Here is a 22500-nt window from a genome sequence, read left to right as displayed (position 1 = left end):
TCTCTCTCCATTCTTCTCTCTCTCTCTCTCTCTCTCCATTATTCTTCTCCCGTTTTCTGTTTCCTTGCCAATGCACTTTTACACAGCCTTCTTTATCCTTTTGGTCGACAGACCTGGGATCCCATTTGGAGTGAGCCTGGGAAAAAATATTACCCAAAAGATCTCATACTCTCTATCTATCATTTATTCTTTTATTCCCTTTCTGGTCCTTGTGTGAGTGCATTTCAACAATCTTCTATTAATCATCTAATTCTAGTGCAACACCTATAAACCTATTTGATTTCTTCCTCTTATTATCGAGTATCTTATCGACATTTCTTCAAACCCAAGCTTATAGGTAACAAATACTTGTACCTGTTACTCACTCTAGCAATCAGCAGATTACTCCAATGATGCGTTGTTTCATTACCAAAGTTGAAGAAGCCTTCCTCCACGTATCAATCATAATTCATTATTATTATCTCACCGCAGTAATAAACCAATGGCGAGGGCCGGTCGTAATGATCTGGTGGGAGACGTCAATTGTCTCTCAAAGTTTTCATTGGTGGAGAGTTATCTCTTGTAATTCCGCTGCAGTTGTTACACACACACACACACACACACACACACACAGAGAGAGAGAGAGAGAGAGAGAGAGAGAGAGAGAGAGAGAGAGATATTCTATCTCTCCTTTTTCTCTGTCCCTTTGGGCGTGGGCTAGAGATCGGTATTGTTTTTGCACTTTGTCACTCCATATATATATATATATATATATATATATATATATATATATATATATATACACACACATATATATATATATATATATATATATATATATATATATATATGCACACATATGTATATTTACACATACACACACATTTATATATAGTTCCACTGCATAGATGTCAAGTTGAAGGTAAAGTTGATAGAGACGACTTTTAGGATTGACAGGAGAAGAATACTGTAGGTTCCGACAAAGCTAAGGGTGTGTTGATCATGTGTTGGTTACGAAACAAATATCTTTGACGCTTGAAAGTAAAGAGAAAAGTTATATGCGATATTCATGGACCTAGACGATTTTTATGAATGGAATCGACAGACATGATGACGCAAGGCACTTAAGCTAAGATGTAGAGCGGAATTAAAAGTTGGTATGATGGCAGCTCAGCCTGTGTTAAAATATGTGCCTGGGAGAGTGACTGATGAATTATTGCAAGAAATAAGAGAAAGGTAGTCAGACATAAGTGCACAACTGTAAGGTTAAGAAAATAAGTTATGGCTGGAGAGCGGAATGATGAAACGGGCTTATTTGAAATAGTGAAGAGAACTGCAGAATCTGGTGAAGGAATTTAAAAATGTTTACTAAAAGAGAACGTTGAGACTAAACGGATGTTAGGCGCAGTGAATGTTAACACGGGTGGTGGAACAATGGAGGTAGTTGCTTCATATAGGTATTTAAGAGTAAATATAAAGAATGATGGCAAGATTACAGAAGAGTTTGTGCAAAGGATTGGTCAAGCATGGAGGAACTGTCGAGCCAACTTTCCTTTATGGATGAAAAGTGTGGCTGTTGAAAGCAAATGAGAAAATTTGATGCGACAGAGATAAGTTAATTGAATAGATTTTGTAGTGTAAGGGGAATTAAAAGGAAAAAAAAATGGGGAGACAGTAGTTAAATGGTTAGAACACCTGAAAGGATTAATGAGGGTGTTTTGAGATGGTCTGGTCATGTGGAAGAATGGAGAGCGACAGGTTAGTGAAAAAAGTGCATCTTCGGAAATGTAAGATGGAAGAGAAAAGGTAAACAGACATGTAAAGAACTGGATAGAAGGCGTGTAAAGGAGGAATCTTGAAATCTAGCCTGCCTGTTACTGTTAAACCTTCTATAAAGGTATATATATATATATATATATATATATATATATATATATATATATATATATATATACACACACACCTTTATGGAAGGCTTAACAGTTGGCAGGCCAGATTTCAAGATTTCAAGAATTCTCCTATATAATATATGTGTATATGTATATATATATATATATATATATATATATATATATATATATGTGTGTGTGTGTGTGTGTGTGTGTGTGTGTGTGTGTGTGTGTGTGTGTATACACACACACATATATATAATTATATATGTAAATATAGTGCACTTACCCTTACCGGGACTCGAACCCATGCATTTTGGGGTTTGTACTTGAGTGACAGTGAATGAAAGTATTCTTGATGGCTGAGCACAATAATCCCTAAAATAGTTCAGTGAAATAAGTCATGGCCTCTCATGTATCAGTCCTAAAAGGCAGGGGTTCGGAACACAGTCCAGCAAGGTGCAGTTATTATTATTCCATCAGGGCGTAAGTAATTCATGAGACAGTAAATTCGATATTAATGGGTTATTTGGGGCTTAACATTTGAAAGTATATATATACACAGACATTATATAAATATATAATTTGTGTGTCTAAGCGTGTGTACGCACATACAGTATATACATACATATGCACAGATACATACATAATATATATATATATATATATATATATATATATATATATATATATATATATATATATATATATATATATATATATATACATATGTATATATACGTATACATACATACATACACACACACACACACATATATATATATATATATATATATATATATATATATATATATATATATATATATATATATATATATATATATATAACGTGTGTACGTGTGGATGATGTGCGTGTAAACAGGCGTGTTTTAGGTTAATTAATCCGCAGCTCGAAGAAATTCAACTCGTAAAATCTCAATGTCTTCGCAACCAAAACTCAACTCACTCTTCTTCTTTCTTGTCTCCTGCAGGCAGTGGGCATCTCGCTCTGCGTCACCGGCTTCGGCGAGTCCATGGCCGAGCTCCTGAAGCTGTCGTGGGTGTGGTCTGAGAAGGCCATAGGGGCCGGCGCCCTCCTCCTCCTCGCCCTCATCAACGTCGCGGGCGTCAAGTGGGTGATCAAGGTCCAGTTTCTGCTGCTTCTGCTGGTCATGCTCGCCGCCCTCGACTTCATCATCGGCAGCGCTTTCGACCATACCGAAAGTGAGTTGGGCCTTAGGCCTATGTCGTTAGGCTTTTGTTTTTATTTCCACGTTCTTATTTTTTGCGTTTTGTGTTTTCTTCTTCTCCCGTTATTTTGTTATTCGAGACAGTTTTTGTAATACATCGGTTAATATTATCGATTAATGATTTTTTTACCCTTAGTTTGCTAATAAGTCTATTTTTATTTTCAGGTTTTAAGGACATTTCTTTTTCTTAAAGCCGTTTTCCTTAACATCATTGATCCCAAATCCGCTTGCATATCACGTCATAGTACGTGGTAGATCCCATTCAGGCTTTTTATTTACTGTTTCCATTCCTAAAACCTAGCAACACTACATTTGCATGAGTGTTATTCACATACATGCACGCACACATAAATTATGTACCTGGAGAACGCAATGTCCTTCAAATAGGGAGAATAATTTACAGAGATCGATGATCAGTACTTTAGCCGATTACATGACCCATGCAACAACGCATTTCAAAATGTAGATTAGAATTTACGAATCAACAAACGTCATTCGATTAATTAAAATAACTTTATTACCAGTTCACTGAAATGAAGTTATTTAAAGAGAGTGCATATGATGACGAAAATCTGCTAGTTATATATATCTATATATATATTATATATATATATATATATATATATATATATATATATATATATATATATATATATATATATATATATATATATATATATATATATATATATATATATAGCAGATGTATATATATATACATACACATGGAATACATATATTTATTATATATATACAGTATACATATATATATAATATATATATATATATATATATATATATATATATATATATATATATATATATATATATATATATATATATATATATATATATATATATATATATATATATATACATGTCTGAAAAAGCAAAGCCAATTTTGTCCTGATGTTTTCTTAATAAATGTCGTGACAAGCACCAGCTGGGAGAAACCATCATAGTTGATTATCGTTAGAAAAAAAAATTCCTTTCCTTTCCCATTAACTCTTCTCAGTATGAGAGAGAGAGAGGGAGGTAACGATTACGACTTTTAATAAAGAAGAAGAAGAAGGAAAGAGAAATAACGACTATCGCTAGCACCAGAGAGACCAAAGGAGAGAGAGAGAGAGAGAGAGAGAGAGAGAGAGAGAGAGAGAGAGAGAGAGAGAGAGAGAGAGAGAGAGACTATTTTCCCCCGTGTAGGATATCTTAGCAGTTTCTGTACCAATTCCGGCCAGAAATAGTGTGGTTGTCAAGAAAACGGCTCTTGTTCAGAGCGTAATGGTTACTGAGCACGCTTGACTTCTTTTTCCCCGCTGTTATGCGTTGAGCGGACAGTTTTATTTTTGGGTCTCTCTAGTTCCGTAAATATCTTTGTTTTACTACAACGGGTGCTATAAAAATAGCAAATTTACCTCCTTACATTTTTCCCCATACGACTTTTTCCATTACAAGGTGTGGCGCTAGAGAAATAGAACCTTCAGGTTCTAAGTCAGCCTCTAAAGGCGATGTTGGTATACCCACGCACTATTCTTGAGCCCACATGACGATGGTACTCTTGAATTCTCGGCAGACTGGTGGGTGCCAAACGGGATCGAACCTCGAATAGGACTTCAGTGCTTTACCACTGATCTTCCGATTATCCTATGTTAGTTTACTAATGTCACGAGAGATAAATTTGTTAGTTTATAGCACCTACAATAGGTACCGTTAATTCAAAAGGTTAATTGTACATAACATTATTGATAAGGGAATTAAAGCATGATACAAAAATAAACATTTTACGCCCACCAGGAAAGTAGAGAAAAGGAGGGCGATGTCTTGCGCTTGTACTTTAAAGTAATCTCAGACAAACTTAGAGTACGGGGGCGGGGCCTCGCCCTCTGTTGTTTCACTTTCCTTTAAGACAATACATACATACATTCATACATAATACATAAATAAATACATACATACACCCACATATATATATATATATATAATTATATATATATATATATATATATACTGTATATATATTATATGTATATATATGTTTCACTTTCCTCCAAGACAATACATATACATACATACATGTATTGATACATATATACATATACATATATGTATGTATTTATATGTGTGTATGTATGTAATATATACTCTACAGTATTACATATTCAGTTGTTACCATTTTCTACTATGAAGAAGTAGATCCAGATAGCGGTAATCTACCTGTTCTGAGCACATATCTAAGGGATGAGGTTGCTACCCTATGCCAATCACCAAAATCGTCTAAATAACAGGCACCTAATTCACTACTCTGTGCAACAATAGCCCAAAGGATATGGGTCTCCTGCCAGTGAAGAGTCTGTCGTGATTTCTTTGTTGCAGAAGGTTCTGTTAGCAAAGAAATTTAGCCACTTGTATTAATATTAACAATTTTTTTATTATCAGTCCTGGTACAGCATCTAGCACTGAATAACCTTAGATTTGTTTCCAAGTCTGTTCATAAAATTTTGTAAGAATATCTCTAAAAAATGATAATTGAAAATACAGGCTTTACTATGAATATGACCTTTAAATTAAAGGTTGACTGCGTAATAAAAAATAAGTAATTGAACAGGTAATTACATTTGTTACTCGCCAGTAATCAACATCAGTGACAGCATCACCATTAGTTCATTAACGCCTATGATTTAACTCTATTTATTCTGGGCTTGATAAACAAGAATATTTACATGCTTTGTATTACAACAAATACAATGATAAAGTTCTTTGACAAATATTGCCTATAATCAAATGAATTCATGACATGATAGATAAACAAAATCTGTTTTTTACTTACTTTGATACAATGTCCACCGAAAATATAATTTTGAACTTTACCTTTAATATTTTCGTCTTGCAATCCCTTAAAACAAGAATTTTATTGCTATATATAAGACTAAGGAGACACTTCACAGCAGGTAAAAGTTAAATAATCCAAAAAGAATGATACTGAATTTCAAAGCAGTTAAAACAACAACAAAATTTTTCTAGTTTAAATATTAAAAATTATACGGATTTAAAAAACTAGGTTGTTTCTAATGGATGTAGATAAAAAAATATGCTACTTCCAAGCCAGTTTAAAAATGATGAAAAAAATGTTAAATAATCACACAAGTTTTATAAACGTTTTCAATAAACGGTGACAAAACCATGCTGTTTTATAAAAGAAAATAGTTACTGGTTTCAGAAATTGGTTTCTGGAGCGATGCGCGGAGGCGTTTTCTAAGCCCCTCTCATCCATCCATCACTCTGATGCCCAAATCGAGTCAACATAAAAGAGCTGTCACTTTGCTCAACAGCCTTACGTCATCGGTGGCTCTTTTTATATAAGACATTTTAACGCTTGTTCTTTTTTCTCTCTCATCCTTTCATTCTTCATGTTTTGCCTTACTTACTTAGCTTTTCTTTTTCGCTTTGTCTTTTAGTTCTCTCATCTACTGCACTATTCTTTGAACTTCACCTTCACCTCCGTCTCTTCTTATTTCTTCTGTTTACTTTTCCCTCTTGTGTCTATCAGCTTTCCTTTTCATTCTCCAGCACTGTTTCTTTCTGTTAGCTTTCTTCTGCACCTGATCTCTTAAACTTCTCTTCCTTATCCAGTTCCTCTTCCTTCTATTTGGTGGTTCATTTCTGTTTTCTCCCACTTACTCCTTCCTTAGTCTTCTTAACAATGCTCTCTTTACCCTCCCTTCCTGTTCACTCGGCTTCTTTTTTCCTTTTCCTTGCTTCTTATTTCGACATTATTTTTTTTTTATTTTTATCGACTCCGCTACTCGTTATTCTGTCTTTGCCTCATTTTTCTCCCTATTACTAACACTTCCCCTCAGATATAATCTGTGTACAGGAGCAAAAGAAGAATAAGAAGACGAGAGAGAGAGAGAGAGAGAGAGAGAGAGAGAGAGAGAGAGAGAGAGAGAGAATCAAATCTCCACATGACGATGAAGAGGCATTTACCCGAAGTATTGGAATCGGGTTCCCTAATCAGTTCCAAATATTTCCTCCTGGTCCAGCTGGCGACTACAAGAATTATTTATCCGTGAAACGGACAAATACTATCGTAATTGTTTAGCCGCCGAGGGGGAGAGGGGAGGGAGGGTAGAGGGGTTGGGAAGCGAGGGGTGGTTGAGCATTGTTTTCACTTTCATTTGGCAACTGGAAATTATTCGAAGTTCGTTTTCACAGGTTAATTGGGGCGTGAATTTTCACCTGAGAAAAACTGCTGGATGTTTGTTAATAGGGGTTCACAGACAATGCTTGCACATTATACATTGATAGGTTTATTCTGCTGTAAATTAAATGATTTAGTCATACCAGTGAATTTTTGTATAATTCAAACAATATATTATATATACTGTATGTATATATATATATATATATATATATATATATATATATATATATATATATATATATATATATATATAAACAAAAAATGTCCCACAGAGATATTAAAATAGTCTGAAATTAAAAATGTGTGTACATTTTTCAAATTTTAGTGGAACTTTTTTTTTTGCATTTACAGGTAGCATGAGACAGTACATATCTTCAGTTTATATCACTTATATATATATATATATATATATATATATATATATATATATATATATATATATATATATATATATATATATATATATAAGTGAATACTCGTATATTTGTCTGCTATAGAAATCCGAACCGCTTGACAGACAGACAAAATTTGGCACGGGGCCCCTATGTGACCCCAGGAAGGTTGTAACTCAAAATCAAACCCCTACTCCCGTGACAGACATCAAACGCAAATTAACTGAAATTTTTCGTTTTTACCAATTCTGTCAGGTTTTCCTTCAAGTGCTTTATGGGTTAATTGTTATTTTTTGCCTGATCGCTCCAAGTTTTCTTCCAGGCGCTGTCAGACATGACTAACCTGCAACAATAAATCCCCTATAACATCACTTTTTGATCAGAATTTACGTGTAATTTAATCGTAATTATGATAATTATTAACATCAACACTGAAAACCTATATCGATAATTTCTATAAGTAGAGATGCAATTTCGATAATTTCTATAAGTAGAACCGAGACGGAAGTGAAGACTTCACCAACCCACATGTATCTACTGACTAAGCCCAACGTGCAAGGTTTACGGTTTTTCCTTTTGTTTTTATTCGTTGAAATGCGATTTTCCACATGAATCCGTTTGTTCCTTCTTCATTTTTACCTTCTGAATTCGTTATAACGACTGCTTCGTAATGTGACGTATTTCTTTATAAAGATGGTTTAAATGAAGTTTGGAATTAATTATTAGTCAGTTTGGCAACAGCACTTCACTGCATGCTTGGTGTTCACGATCACCTTTGGTGTGGACAGGGTTGGTAGGGGATCGGGAGGGTAGGGGAGCCCTGTGTCACATTGATTTCCTTACAATGGATTTACATAATAATAATAATAATAATAATAATAATAATAATAATAATAATAATAATAATAATAATATCATCAGTAATTTCAACTCAATACAGCTATAAGAAAACTGATCAGTTATTTGCATGCCATGACTAATAATAATAATAATAATAATAATAATAATAATAATAATAATAATAATAATAATAATAATAATAATAATAATTTAATAATAGTGATACATTTGTTTTTCCAGTAAGTCATAAAGTGAAGAACTGTAGAACTAACGATGGTAGTCAATGAAAAGGAAAGTTATTGATGATCTCAGCCCTTCAGAGTTTTTCCGGGCAGCACCGGGTCGTCAGCTAGAATATATATATATATATATATATATATATATATATATATATATATATATATATATATATATATATATATATATATATATATATATATATTCTATATATTCACTTTTGTTTAAAATTACAAGAGCACATGATTTGTCTGTTTTGTATATTTTTATCTTTTTAAGTTCACTGAACAAAGACACCACAAAAGATTTATGGTTGCCATATATATATATATATATATATATATATATATATATATATATATATATATATATATATATATATACTCGTATATACATATATATACACACACACATATACATTATGGGTTCTTGTGGTCCAGTGCATCACCAGCAGGTCATGGGACTGAATTCCCGGAGAACCTAGATTATGTAGGTCCTTTCTGTTATATTTCTTCATGCTTTTCATAACATATACAATGAATAAGTTTTACATTACAGTTTCACTTTTTTTCTTTAGGTAGTTATGTATTTCTTTATTTCGCATAAGTAATAGTCTTGCTAAGGTATCTTACAAGTAAATTTTTACTAGAGATAATAAATAATAAAAATGTAAAAGTACAATATAAAATATTTATTGATATGCATTACTCATTCACCCATCTATCATATATTTACCTACGAACAAATAATGAAATAAGAGAAGAGTTCACAAAATCATATATTTATGAATGTATGATTTAAGCGTTCTTACATACACCCAAGCACATATCTGGGTTAGATGTGAAAACATTATATACATATGCATTTACATATCTATACACACAAACACACACACACACACACACATATATATATATGTGTATATATATAAATATATGTATATAATATATATATATATATATATATATATATGTGTGTGTGTGTGTGTGTGTGTGTGTATATCTATAAATATATGTATATAATATATATATATACACACACAATCAGAATTGATAAAAAATATTAAAATATATTTTGTCAATCCTCAAGGCCAGGCAAAAATCAATTCAGTTCCTCGCATAATATTCGCAAGAGTATTTACGAAATATTTCCTTCGAAAATTGTAAAATGTCACCATGAATTCAAGGTCACTCTTGCAATAACTTGTAAAATATTCATCGGCCGTATCCGCAACTTAATTATTTCTGCTTCATGTTTAAGTCTGGGCATGTTTGTTCTCCTTGCCAGGAGTCATTTACTGGTCATTTTAAATAATACTCAAGTCTGTCAGCCTTTTTCTTACAATTTGTAATTCATTAGTCATTATTTATTAAGTCTCTCAGCTCTTGTTTCGCTGATCGAATCGAAGGAGGTGAGAAAGTATCGTCAATAACATACATAATTCTAAATCAAAACGCTGAGTTTTTGATTCATAATTTGATTCTTGGGTAAATAATAATAATAATAATAATAATAATAATAATAATAATAATAATAATAATAATAATAATAATAATAATAATAATAATAATAATAATAATAATAATAATAATAATTTATTTTTATTGGAAATCAAACGCGGGATTCTATATAGTGAGGTGATCACTAGGCCATGGATACCCACCATAATAATAATAATAATAATAATAATAATAATAATAATAATAATAATAATAATAATAATAATAATTCACTTGTAATTATAAGCCCTAGTCTTGAAATCAGAACCACTGTAACTCTCATCAAAATCAGCCAAGAGATTTGGTCACTAAACCACATGAGAAGGCATTTCCAGGTCACGAAAATAATTCACATGAGTCTCTCTCTCTCTCTCTCTCTCTCGCTGTCAGAATTCCTAAGTCATAATTCAGGACGGCGTTCTCGGGTGACAACACTCACACACTCACTTGTAATTTTCTTTCCTAAATTTTTTTTTTTGGAGAGATCCACTTCATGTTTGCTTGTTTTGTTTTTTCTTAATATTTTAGAGGCCGTTCCAGACGACGATTCATCTTCTCTTTCTTCACACTGTATTTGAAACCTTATTTCTATTTGTTTCTTTTCTTCATATTTTTTGACAACATTTCCTAATGACATTTCTTCCTCTTTTGCTTCAAAATATTTTTAGTGACATTATTTTAGTTAGTGTCACTTATCACAGAAAATATACCACGACGATATTTCCTCTATTTCTTTGTCTAGTTTCCTCCGCTAACGATAATGGATGGTGGTAATGAGTTCATTCATATATGTCTGTAAGTCTTTCTGTCTACAATATTTTTCAAAACCCCACGGATGGATTTCACTGAAAATTTATGGAATGGGTTATGCGACAAGGTGTTAACTAGAATTTGAGATGGATCCGTAAGAATTCGGATCCAAGGAAACTCTTTTTTGTTTTTCTGTGGGAATAGCCATAAGTATTTAAAAAGCTTACTAGAGGATCTCACTAAAATCTTGAGGTGAGGGACGGGGGGGGGGGGGGGAGTTGCCGGGCTGAGAATAGCTGATAAAGCTTTTCTTTTTAAATAAATCCGGACATGGACATGATCCAACATTTTGTTTATTTATTTTTTTGGCACTGAATGTTTTCTGCCAAATTTTCTATGTTATCATTGTCGGTTTATTTCACAGAAGAGATTTTTTGAGCTACTTTTTGCGCGTATTTGTATTTATTTATTTATTTATTTGCTTATTTATTAATTTATTCATATACTTACTTATGTTTTATCTACTTATTTATTTTTCTATCTACTTATCTATTTTTTTTATCTACCTATTGATTTTTTATCTACTTATTTATTTATCTAATTTTTATTTATTCATCTATTTATTCATTCATTTACTTATCTATTTAGTTATTTACTTATTCACTGGATTTTAAATTTATTTATTTATATATCTGAATTCTGGTATCAGCAAGAACCGCAATAACTGATGGTTATTCTGGGAGAAGTTTCGAATTGTTGGGACACCTCGTGGGCGACCTCTAGGCCTTCGGTGACCTGACCCACGACGCGACCTGACCTAAAGAAAATAAAAAGAAACGAAAATCATGCAAAATATATGAGAATCAAAGATGGTAACTGAATTAGAAAGAAAAGTCAAATGGAAAGTAAAACAAAAAACAAAACAAAAAAACGAAAAGGAAATTAATTAAAGAAGAAATTAATCAAAACATAAACATACTAATTATAAAGGTTAACGAAATTTTAATATGAAAATGAAAGGAAAAATAAAAAGAGAACAAGAGGCATATAAAACTTGAAGGTCAAAGGAAGGACGACAAGAGCCTAAGAGAAAACCAAAATGAAATAACGAATAAAAATACAATAAAACGTAAATGTAAAATAAAAGACTAAATAGCAATAAAATGATAAAAAATACTGAAGCAAATGTGTGTTAGAAGGGAGAGGCAAGTTGGGCCTTTTTCGAGTATTCTTTTGTAGTCCCCCGTCTTTATGATCGCCTTCCGTGTCTCCCAAGTTCTGTGACCCCGTGTCATATGACATGGTAGATTTACCATTATTTATTCTGCGATTTTTTTTTTTTTTTTTTTTTGGTTTCCTTTTAAGTAATGGTAGTTAGCTATTTCCATTTCACAACAACTAGACAAGAAACCAACTTTATCCCGATGGCTTTGTTTTTATTTTACTACGTTCGCCAGTATTATTATTATTATTATTATTATTATTATTATTATTATTATTATTATTATTATTATTATTTTATTCCTGATGGCTTTGTTTTATTTCACTACGTTCGCCAGTATTATTATTATTATTATTATTATTTTATCCATAAAAATTTAGCCAATCCCTAACGCTCTGCCGATCTAGCATGACTTTGTTAAAGACCTGGTGGTCAAATGTGTCACATGATGACTCCAGCCAAAACCTCAATGGTGCCCCAAACCATGGCCCACAAAAACTTACTGGATTCCACCCCTACTCAACGTAATACAAAAGAAATGAAGAAGGGCGTAAGAAACACCGTGGGTGAGCTCCAGCCCTGATGGAAGCGATAGATACTGTTATGATTATGATCACACCACTCTATTTACCCATGCTATAAAACAGAAAGCCAATATTGGAGAGGGCCGAGATGTTCCCGACCCCAGAGACCTTATGTAATGCTCGAAGCTCAGACCAAGGCACCTTCATCACACGCGCGGTCCAGTGGATAACGGCTGACCCAAGGCTGAACGATGGTAGACTTAAATGTGGGGTTGATTAAAAATTGACTATCAGTGTTACACACCAGAAATAAATATATGGATAAATACTGAGTTTTGCGGACCCTCATGTTAGTTACACAGCTCATCTCTCGATCTGTGAAACCAAGCAACACTGGTTCTGGCCGCTAACAGACGAGTGATCATCAATGAAAGCCAGTCGTTGTTGATGCAACAGGTCCCGTGACCATCTGAGGGAAGGGGTATGGGGCTAGCAACCTCATACAATAAAAAGGCATCATTAAAAAACTTACATCAGACTCTAATGGTCCCTCATGTGAGCGGGCCACAACGAGCCCCAAGAAAGTAGTAGAGCAAGTAACCTAATTTAGGTGTTGAACTGGGACGCTCAAGTGACGGTGAGGTGACCTGTGTGACACCCAAAGGATGCTTCTGCTCTTCCGAGACGAGTTTCTCGACGAAGAGAGGCGTGAAATGCTGCAGACAAGATGTTGATAACCTGGGGTGATTCACATCACAGAAATGAGCAACGCACTGCTGAGATGGAAGACATGATAGGCCAATTTGTTGCAAGATACAGGCAACATTTTTGCAAAGCTTCGACAAGGTGTGAGACGACAAGCAAGAGCCTGGCTTGGACAAAGGCAAGCTAGTCACCCTTCCGAATGATTAGCAAGTCACGGAGAGGGCAGAAAATTTAGTACAAAACAGGGAAAAATGGTTGGAAGACCCTCTTGCAATCATCGGCCCAGTGCAAGGGGACATTACCTCCTGCCATTGGGGGAAAAGGAATTTAATTACTGCACATTAGGAAAATGTTAAGTTCACTATTTTTTTTACGATCGCTCTGTTTTTAATGCTCACCATTTCGCACTGTTTGAGTATCATTTTATACGTACAACATGTCATAAAGTCATGCAACGGATTTATTATTAATAAATGCTAAGATTCGTACACGTCACCAAGCTGGGTTAAAAGTTAACAGGATGTAATACGCACCACCTAAGAATAATAATTTTTTTCTAAAGTTAATGGTAATAGCAACCAATTACCAACACTAAGTGCAAAACAGAAGCAAAAAAAAAAAAAAAAAGGAGGGGAGAAAAAGAGTGAGTTTCACTTTCATGTTTTTTGTATGAAAGCAGAAAACGCGATAAAATTCAAGGAAAACAAAAAGAGAAAGAAGTTTTGAAGCTTGGAAGGAGAAGACATAAAGACAGTCTTCCTTTATACATCATAACATCATAAAAAAAAAAACGAATGAAGGACTCACTGCCATTCTCTTATGCACATATCTTTAACTTTTCCATTATCGATTTCAGTTCTTTCCATTCTTCGTGATGAACCCTGTTCCATCTAACAATACATCAGCAACATACTTCTTCTAATAACGCTACTATGCCCACGAGAGTAATATTATTAATATTACTTTCGTGGGCCTCTGATATTGCGACCCACACAGTGAAAAAAATTTTCAGACTAGTTAACATAATCACAATGTAGGTATAAAAACGCACTAAACCAGGATAAACCAAAGACATTTTCTTACTTAAGTTGCACATGACATATGCAGTCAAGACACCAAAAGTTAAGTATACTTTAGTTTAACCAGACCACTGAGCTGATTAAAAGCTCTCCTAGGGCTGGCCCGAAGGATTAGATTTATTTTACGTGGCTAAGAACCAACTGGTTACCTAGCAGAGGGACCTACAGCTTATTGTGGAATCCGAACCACATTATAGCGAGAAATGAATTTCTATCACCAGAAATAAATTCCCCTAATTCTTCATTGGTCGGTCGGAGATTCGAACGTGGGGCCAAATTTTTATCACCAGAGATAAATTCCCCTAATTCTTCATTGGTCGGTCGGAGATTCGAACGCGGGGCCAGCGGAGTGCTACCTGAGAACGGTACCCACCTGTCCAATGAAGAACAGTCAAGGCACCAGACGAAGAGAGGAGATGATGAGCGACATGGCGCAAAGAGATGATGGAAATGAGAGTGCCAGGGGCACAAAGGAGAGGAAGGCCGAAGAGGAGATGGAGAGACTGCATCCGACAAGACATGAGAGAGAAAGGAATAGACAAAAGGAGGAAAACACAAAATAGAAATACCTGGAAGAGGCTCATTTAAACAGCGACTCCCACTAGGGATTAGGCCGAGGCAAAGAAGAATTTGCACTTGGTATAATGGCTGCAGGCAGTCCTTCAATAATGTCAGTGAAAACTACAGTGTCAGGATGCTGGGGGGGGGAGGACAAATTAAGTTAAGCGTTCATAGTGTCAACTTCTTCCCTTGTGTCTAAAACATTTATAATATTCTTACTTCGTTCTTGTCAGGGGTATAACGTCAAAACAAAATAAGTTTTTACCTAAAATAAGATCAGCAGATGCAATGAAAAAGTATGATATCAATTAAGAAAAAAGAAAATTAATATATTTAACTTTTCAATAACAAAGGTGACGTAAAAGGACAACTAACTAATCCAAAAGAAGCTAACTGCGCACATTATAGAAATGGAAAATATTATTCAGCAAAATATTTAGCGTTTGTCTTTTAAACTAAAACATGAAACCGACGACAATGACACATATTTTAAAAAGGGAAAACATCATAGGCCAAAATATTTAGCTTGAGAGTGAAGGAGGCGAGATGATAACCGAAAATAATCAGACAACATTTACAGAAGGTAAATATTTGAGACCAGACCCCAATATCGACTCTGGATACGAGTCGCCCCCATTGAGGCCGCCTCCAATAAGGATCAAAAGCTAACAAGATAAAAGCTCTCGCAGATAACGTTTATCGGAAGAGAAATAGAAGACGGGTAAAATGGATGGGGCGGAAAAAGAGACGCCGGGTACCGAAAGTTGTCGGAAAGAGGGCCGGTGGATTTTCAGGGCTGAATGCTACAACTGCGAAAATACGACTGATGTAGTATTATTCCACAACGCACAATCTCGTGTCTGTATGTATGTAATCTCTCTCTCCCTTTCTCTCTTTCTCTCTCCTCTCTCTCTCTCTCTCTCTCTCACACACACCTCTCACTCACACATCTATCTATCTATCTATCTATCTATCTATCTATCTATCTATATATATATATATATATATATATATATATATATATATATATATATATATATATATATATATATATATATATATTAATATACTCCTTTCCTTTGAAAGAAGCCGGTGTTCGCTACGGGTGACGTTAACCTCACAGTTCTCATTAATCCTTTTTGGATCAGGTTGTCAGAACCATACCCTTCTCTACTTCAATTGTGCCCAAAACACAATCAACTAACTACTAAGGAGTAAACTCACGGCTTAATTCAACTAAGTAGCATGGTATGTAAATGCCTTTAGCGTTCTGACTCGTTTGCGAATCGAACCTGCTCCAGCTGAATAACTATGTATCAAAATGATCTGTAAAATTTGCATGAGTGTGTTGTTATGCCACTTATGATGCCTGCCTTTCTCAAGAATGTTAAAATGGTGAAAGAGAGGATTTAAACTGAAATAACGATAAAAACTTCACATCCCCAGTCAGCAAATAACCTTAAGATTTACAAAAGCTTGCCTAACAGGATGCATCATATTCTCGTATCTGGAGGGATGAGATCTGAGATACATTTATCAAAAACAAATAATGAGGACAGCTTGCACAAAGGAATGCAACAACAGCAAATTGAGAAAGGATTAATCAGGTCGAGTCTTCCAAATATTCCAGAACAATGAGATCCATTCAAGTTTCTCTGGAAACGGAGTTCATTGAGACTGAAAAGGGCAAATCAAACACTGGGCAAACTGAATGAGACTTGGAATCAAATAGACTCAAACTGCGCACGAACGTAAGATTGTTATACTAACATGAAGCATTGAATGAAAATGAAACTACATCTAAAGGATTTCGTCGAATCGGAGTAAAGCTTAAAGACGAATATAAGGAGTTCAGCGGCAGGATAAAGCGAGAAATGATACCAGAACGGATATTATGGAGGGTCCATTTTTAGAGTAGATAATAAAAGATGGAGATGACTCGGACGTATCTTTCGCACAGCCCCTGGGAGAATAGTAAGTGACAGTGTCAACTGGGCTCTTGTGGGCACCAGAGGAGTTGGAAGACCCAGTCCTACGGGATGACATCTATGAGATGGGAGGCTAGAAATAAGTTGAGACTTATGGAAGAGAAAAGACAGTAAGACGTGAGTAGCGGAACTTCACAGTGGATGCTACGATATATACATATACATTCATACACAAATACATGCAAACACACAGGCACACATTAATTTACCAATGTCGTTTAATATCCAGTTCGCTCTACCTGGGAAATAATACCGAAAGGGAATTATAATGGATAAGTGGTTCGTCACCAGGTGGATTTGAACAGCCAGCATCAACGACTTCCGACTTCAGTGACTAGTTCTCTAACCACTGAACGAACCACTTATCAGTTACAATTCCCTTTCGGTGATAGTTCCGAGGTAGAGCGAAGTGGATATTATAGGAGAATTGTAGGTTAATGTTTGCGAATATAAAAAAATGTCACGGTGATGTAATATAAATCTACGCACTCACACACACATAAAAAGGCAAATTGTTTCACTTTTCCTACGAAATGTTTGCCTTTAACACTCCGTTGTTTCACATTTCCTACATATATATTTGCCTTTATTTATACATTCATGACGTTCCATATATATATATATATATATATATATATATATATATATATATATATATATATATATATATATATATATATATCGCATCATGGCCAACAATGAAAAAAACAAAGACCGCTTATCAATAGTTTTTTTCGTAAATTATTTAGAGAAAATATACCGAAACGAGTAAAAAACAAAAAAAATCCAAAAGTTCCGGTAAATTACCGCCACTGCGTCCGTGGATTTACATTATGCAAATGACAAACTTTTATTCTGGCGACTGAATACAGTCTTTTCTGTTTTTTATGCAACAAGTCAAGCTTTTCAACCTTTTTCTGCAGAACTAATTTTGATATGAATTTTAATATAATGTTTTATTGAGATTACTATCCAAACATTATATATATATATATATATATATATATATATATATATATATAAATATATATATAATATATATATATATATATATATATATATATATATATATATATACATATATAAATATTTATACATATATGTATGTATAATTTATATATATATATATATATATATATATATATATATATATATATATACATTCATATATATATATATATATATATATATATATATATATGTACATATATAATTACATATGCCTTCATCTTTATCAGTATGTATGTATGTATGTATGTATGTATATATATATATATATATTATCATTATATATATGTATGTATGTATATATATATATATATATATATATATATATATATATATATATATATATATATATATATATATATATATATATATATATATATATATATATATATATATGTACACACACACCAGAGGTTAGTGTATGCGCAAGTGACCCGAAAGATAAATTGTGCTAAAATCACAAAGAATTATAATCTACAAAATAAGCGAATGATGGTTAAAATAATGTTAACGTACAAATGAGCAGCATAATGGCAGTGAAAAATATTAATCACGTTAATTCTGACATGAAAAATTATTAAAACATTTTTTCTGATATGAATTAGTCATATATACCGAAGGTAATGATTTAAAAGATGATGGTGGAAACTAATACATTAATTCTGAACTCATTGCACGAATTATGATGCTAATAGTGATTTATTGACTTATTCTCAAGATAATGATCATGAATGGTAGTATAGAGAACAGAACCTTTATCTTGATATAAATATATATAATTACATATATATATATATTAATATATATATATATATATATATATATATATATATATATATATATATATATATATATATATATATATATATATATATATATATATATATATGAGAGAGAGAGAGAGAGAGAGAGAGAGAGAGAGAGAGAGAGAGAGAGAGAGAGAGAGAGAGAGAGATATCAGAACTTTACAGGAGGGGGAAAAATTAAGTAAACTGGTTCTGAACTGAATTGGAGACTTACAGTATACGCGATATCAGTGGCTAATGGAAGAAGTTCATTTCATATAATAACATGTATTTATTAATTTCTTACTTTGTCTATCTCTCTATCAAAACAAACCAAGACACAAACAAACTTACCTGATCAGTGATTCGCCGAGACAGATCTTGAACTGAGGTCCCAGGGTCCAGGTGTTGGAACTCGGGTCCAGGTCAGTGCCGACGAGCACCACTGACCCAGTTGTGTCTTGGTGAGGAGACTGCTGTTCAGAAAAAGAAGTCGAGATAGTGATATCGTTAACGAGAGAGAGAGAGAGAGAGAGAGAGAGAGAGAGAGAGAGAGAGAGAGAGAGAGAGAGAGAGAGAGAGAGAGAGACTGTTTTATGGAACTAATTAGGATAAGAAATATTTCGAATTATAAGAAATGTTTCGTAGAGAGAGAGAGAGAGAGAGAGAGAGAGAGAGAGAGAGAGAGAGAGAGAGAGAGAGAGAGAGAGAGAGAGAGAGAGGCAACTTTCGGCATGAATATTTTTATAGAAAAAAAGGATTTATGAAGTCCGAAAGTTTTAATTAATACAACATTTTCATTTAAAACTACCGCCTTTTCTTTCCTCTAAAAACACTATACCAAATAAAAACCTAAATACTGATCACAGTTTCTGTACAACTAAATCAAATGCAAACATAAACAGAAGTAATTGAAAACCGCTGGCTAGGGTTCACCCCGCAAAGACCAGATATCAAGAAAAAAAATTCTCTCCGAACAGAACCAAAATCCAAAAGTTCAATTTCTGATCACAAGCGATGAATGTGATGAATTCAGCGCTATACTGATGAGGTGGTGACTACCTGTTCATTTCACCCTAGAATTTCCATGGTGGGTAGATAGATTAATTGTTTATATTAAGTCGATATAATCAATCCATTCCTGTCACGGGTTTTTTAAAAATGGAATTGAAGGATTATAGACTTTTTAAGTAAGAATTTGAATTTTAAGTAGCATTTAGTCTACTTTTTGGGTTATGATAAAACTTTCTTAGTCAAGGGCTATTTTTTCTGATGTCTTTAAGACTGAATCTATTTTATATTTCACACTTACGTTTTCTATCTTGCAGTAAATCTACAATGAATGGGTATATAAATTTGTATATAATACATACACGCAAATATACACATAAACATAAATACTACATGGCCCGGAGAAAGATGAAAAAACAGAGTGACTTTACTCTAAGACATTTTCAAGCAAAATACTTAATCTGAATTAGAATAAAGCCGAAACATTTAGAATTCCATTATTTCACAATTCCTCATGCATGCATATATATATATATATATATATATATATATATATATATATATATATATATATATATATATATATGTGTGTGTGTGTGTGTGTGTGTGTATCTAACTCTCTCTCTCTCTCTCTCTCTCTCTCTCTCTCTCTCTCTCTCTATATATATATATATATATATATATATATATATAACTAGTAGTGAATTGTATAGATAGTAGTGAATTGTATATATATATATACATATACACATACACACATATATATACATATATATTTTTTTACAGTATACATAAAGGCGTATGACGTGAGCTCTGTCAATAAAATTTACACATTTCTGTCGTTGCCTGTCAGCCATCCTTAAAAGTCTCCTTTCTCCTTAACATGCTCAAAGTAGAGTGAGGGAAAGGGGGAATGTATAATTGCCACAGATCCCATGCACCTGATAATTTTAAACATAAATGAGGAGTTTAGAAAAAAAAGTCATACAAAAAACTTCTTTACTTCAGCCACATTCTGTCGCACAGTAGGAAAGGTCTAAAAATCGTCGAATACTTCTGGGTGGAGCAAAGAGAAGCTGTAGAGTGAGCCTCCCTCTTGCATCCGGAATAAGGCCAAGGCTCGCATGTAAATCACCACAGGAGAGGATGAGGTGGGAGCAGATGGCAGGGGATAAAAGAGTAGGAGAAAGGGATAAAACTTGACAATCGTAGTGAGTGAAATCATCAGAAAGTATAGGAAAAACATGTGATCTATCAACATATACTGTATATATATATAAATTTATATATATACACACATACATAAATATAAATATAAACATAAATATATATATATATATATATATATATATATATATATATATATATATATATATATATATATATATAGAGAGAGAGAGAGAGAGAGAGAGAGAGAGATCTGTAATTTGCTATTCCATAAATAAAATTAAGAATAAAACCAGATTTTGCAAAACCAAAAAATCGATGAATTTTTTTTCCATCGAGATAGCTGAAAATAAAGAAATAGATGAAAGGAAGAAAAATAAATAGACAGATATATAAAAGAGAAAGATTACTCATTGTTACCTCTGTTGAGGATTCTAGAAGCTTGATATATGCAAGTAAATAATTTGCATAAGTCACATACTGTACTAAATCAAACTTTTAGAACACTTATACAAACAGCAGTGATGTGCAGTCTGAGGAAAAAATCAAGGAGATTGCATAACCTTATACGCGGAGGAGTAAAAGTTATGTGAACTAACATAAAACATGCATAAGACACACTATTCCTGCCCAGTATAGTTTAGTGAGGAGGCTGCTCTCTTCCCTTCACAGCCAAGCTGTGGAATTTTCTCTGAGCAGAAATAATTTTCTCTGGTTTCTATAACAAAGCTACTATCGTAAGCCGCGCCATAGCTTCCCGTGGAGCCAAGTTGCAACCCTTTCCTTACCCCTTCTTTAATCCTAATTCTAAAGAAGAAAATGCAGCTGCCAATGCCGTCGGACTTCGTTTCAAAAAAGCACATCAGTGCATCTGCCTAGTAATCAATCCCCTCTGCCTGACTGACGTATATGATCTAATCTCTGAATATAAAATAAAATTGAATATAAACTAATATGTAGAATTACACAAGAATGATTATTAACAAGAATAATTAATTCAATTAATGCGTAATTACACTTGTATGACTTTACTGTCCTTTCAAAGTGAGACGTAATGAAATGCCTCTGATTACCATTTTTGGGGAACAATTATATAAATTCCGCAGCTGCTGATTACAATTGAATTCAATTTATTAATTTCCCACCTCCACGTTAATTGTTTTCTCACTTAATTATTGGTTTAACTGATGAAGCTGGTGATTGATCACACGCACATACACACGTACACACACACACACCCACAGGGTCTCATTATAGTCTCTGTGACGCCTGATTACGTAAACAAATAAATCAATCGAACTTACACACTTTAATTTATACACGCTTACACCAAGTTTGAGATCTCAAATAGCGATTTGATCCCAATATTCTTCATTTCTTTCATTTCGTCAAGAAACTTAATCCTAATATTCT

General features: G+C 33.4%; 2 protein-coding genes across 4 annotated transcripts in view; one reads left to right on the top strand and one right to left on the bottom strand.

Moving 5' to 3' along the window:
* Positions 1-22500, top strand: part of LOC136825488 (solute carrier family 12 member 8) — a 96208-nt gene that overhangs the window by 44310 nt on the left and 29398 nt on the right. Inside the window, exon 4 of the mRNA XM_067082032.1 lies at positions 2861-3092. Within this exon, the coding sequence (XP_066938133.1) occupies positions 2861-3092 (232 nt within the window). The remainder of the gene's footprint in view (positions 1-2860; positions 3093-22500) is intronic.
* LOC136825491 (peptidyl-prolyl cis-trans isomerase 1-like) overlaps positions 11639-22500 on the bottom strand; it is a 383360-nt gene continuing 372498 nt past the window's right edge. For 2 of the 3 annotated variants that reach the window (XM_067082038.1, XM_067082039.1), the window contains 2 exons: positions 19264-19385; positions 11639-11854 (listed from right to left, as the gene is read on the bottom strand). In XM_067082038.1, coding sequence (XP_066938139.1) covers positions 11743-11854; positions 19264-19385 — 234 coding nt within the window. In that variant the 3' untranslated portion in view covers positions 11639-11742. The remainder of the gene's footprint in view (positions 11855-19263; positions 19386-22500) is intronic. The other variant, XM_067082040.1, reaches the window with a different exon arrangement.

The sequence above is a fragment of the Macrobrachium rosenbergii genome, chromosome 37 (genome assembly GCF_040412425.1).
Source record: "Macrobrachium rosenbergii isolate ZJJX-2024 chromosome 37, ASM4041242v1, whole genome shotgun sequence".
In the NCBI taxonomy this organism is placed as follows: domain Eukaryota; kingdom Metazoa; phylum Arthropoda; class Malacostraca; order Decapoda; family Palaemonidae; genus Macrobrachium; species Macrobrachium rosenbergii.
This window is presented reverse-complemented; position numbering and strand designations above follow the sequence as displayed.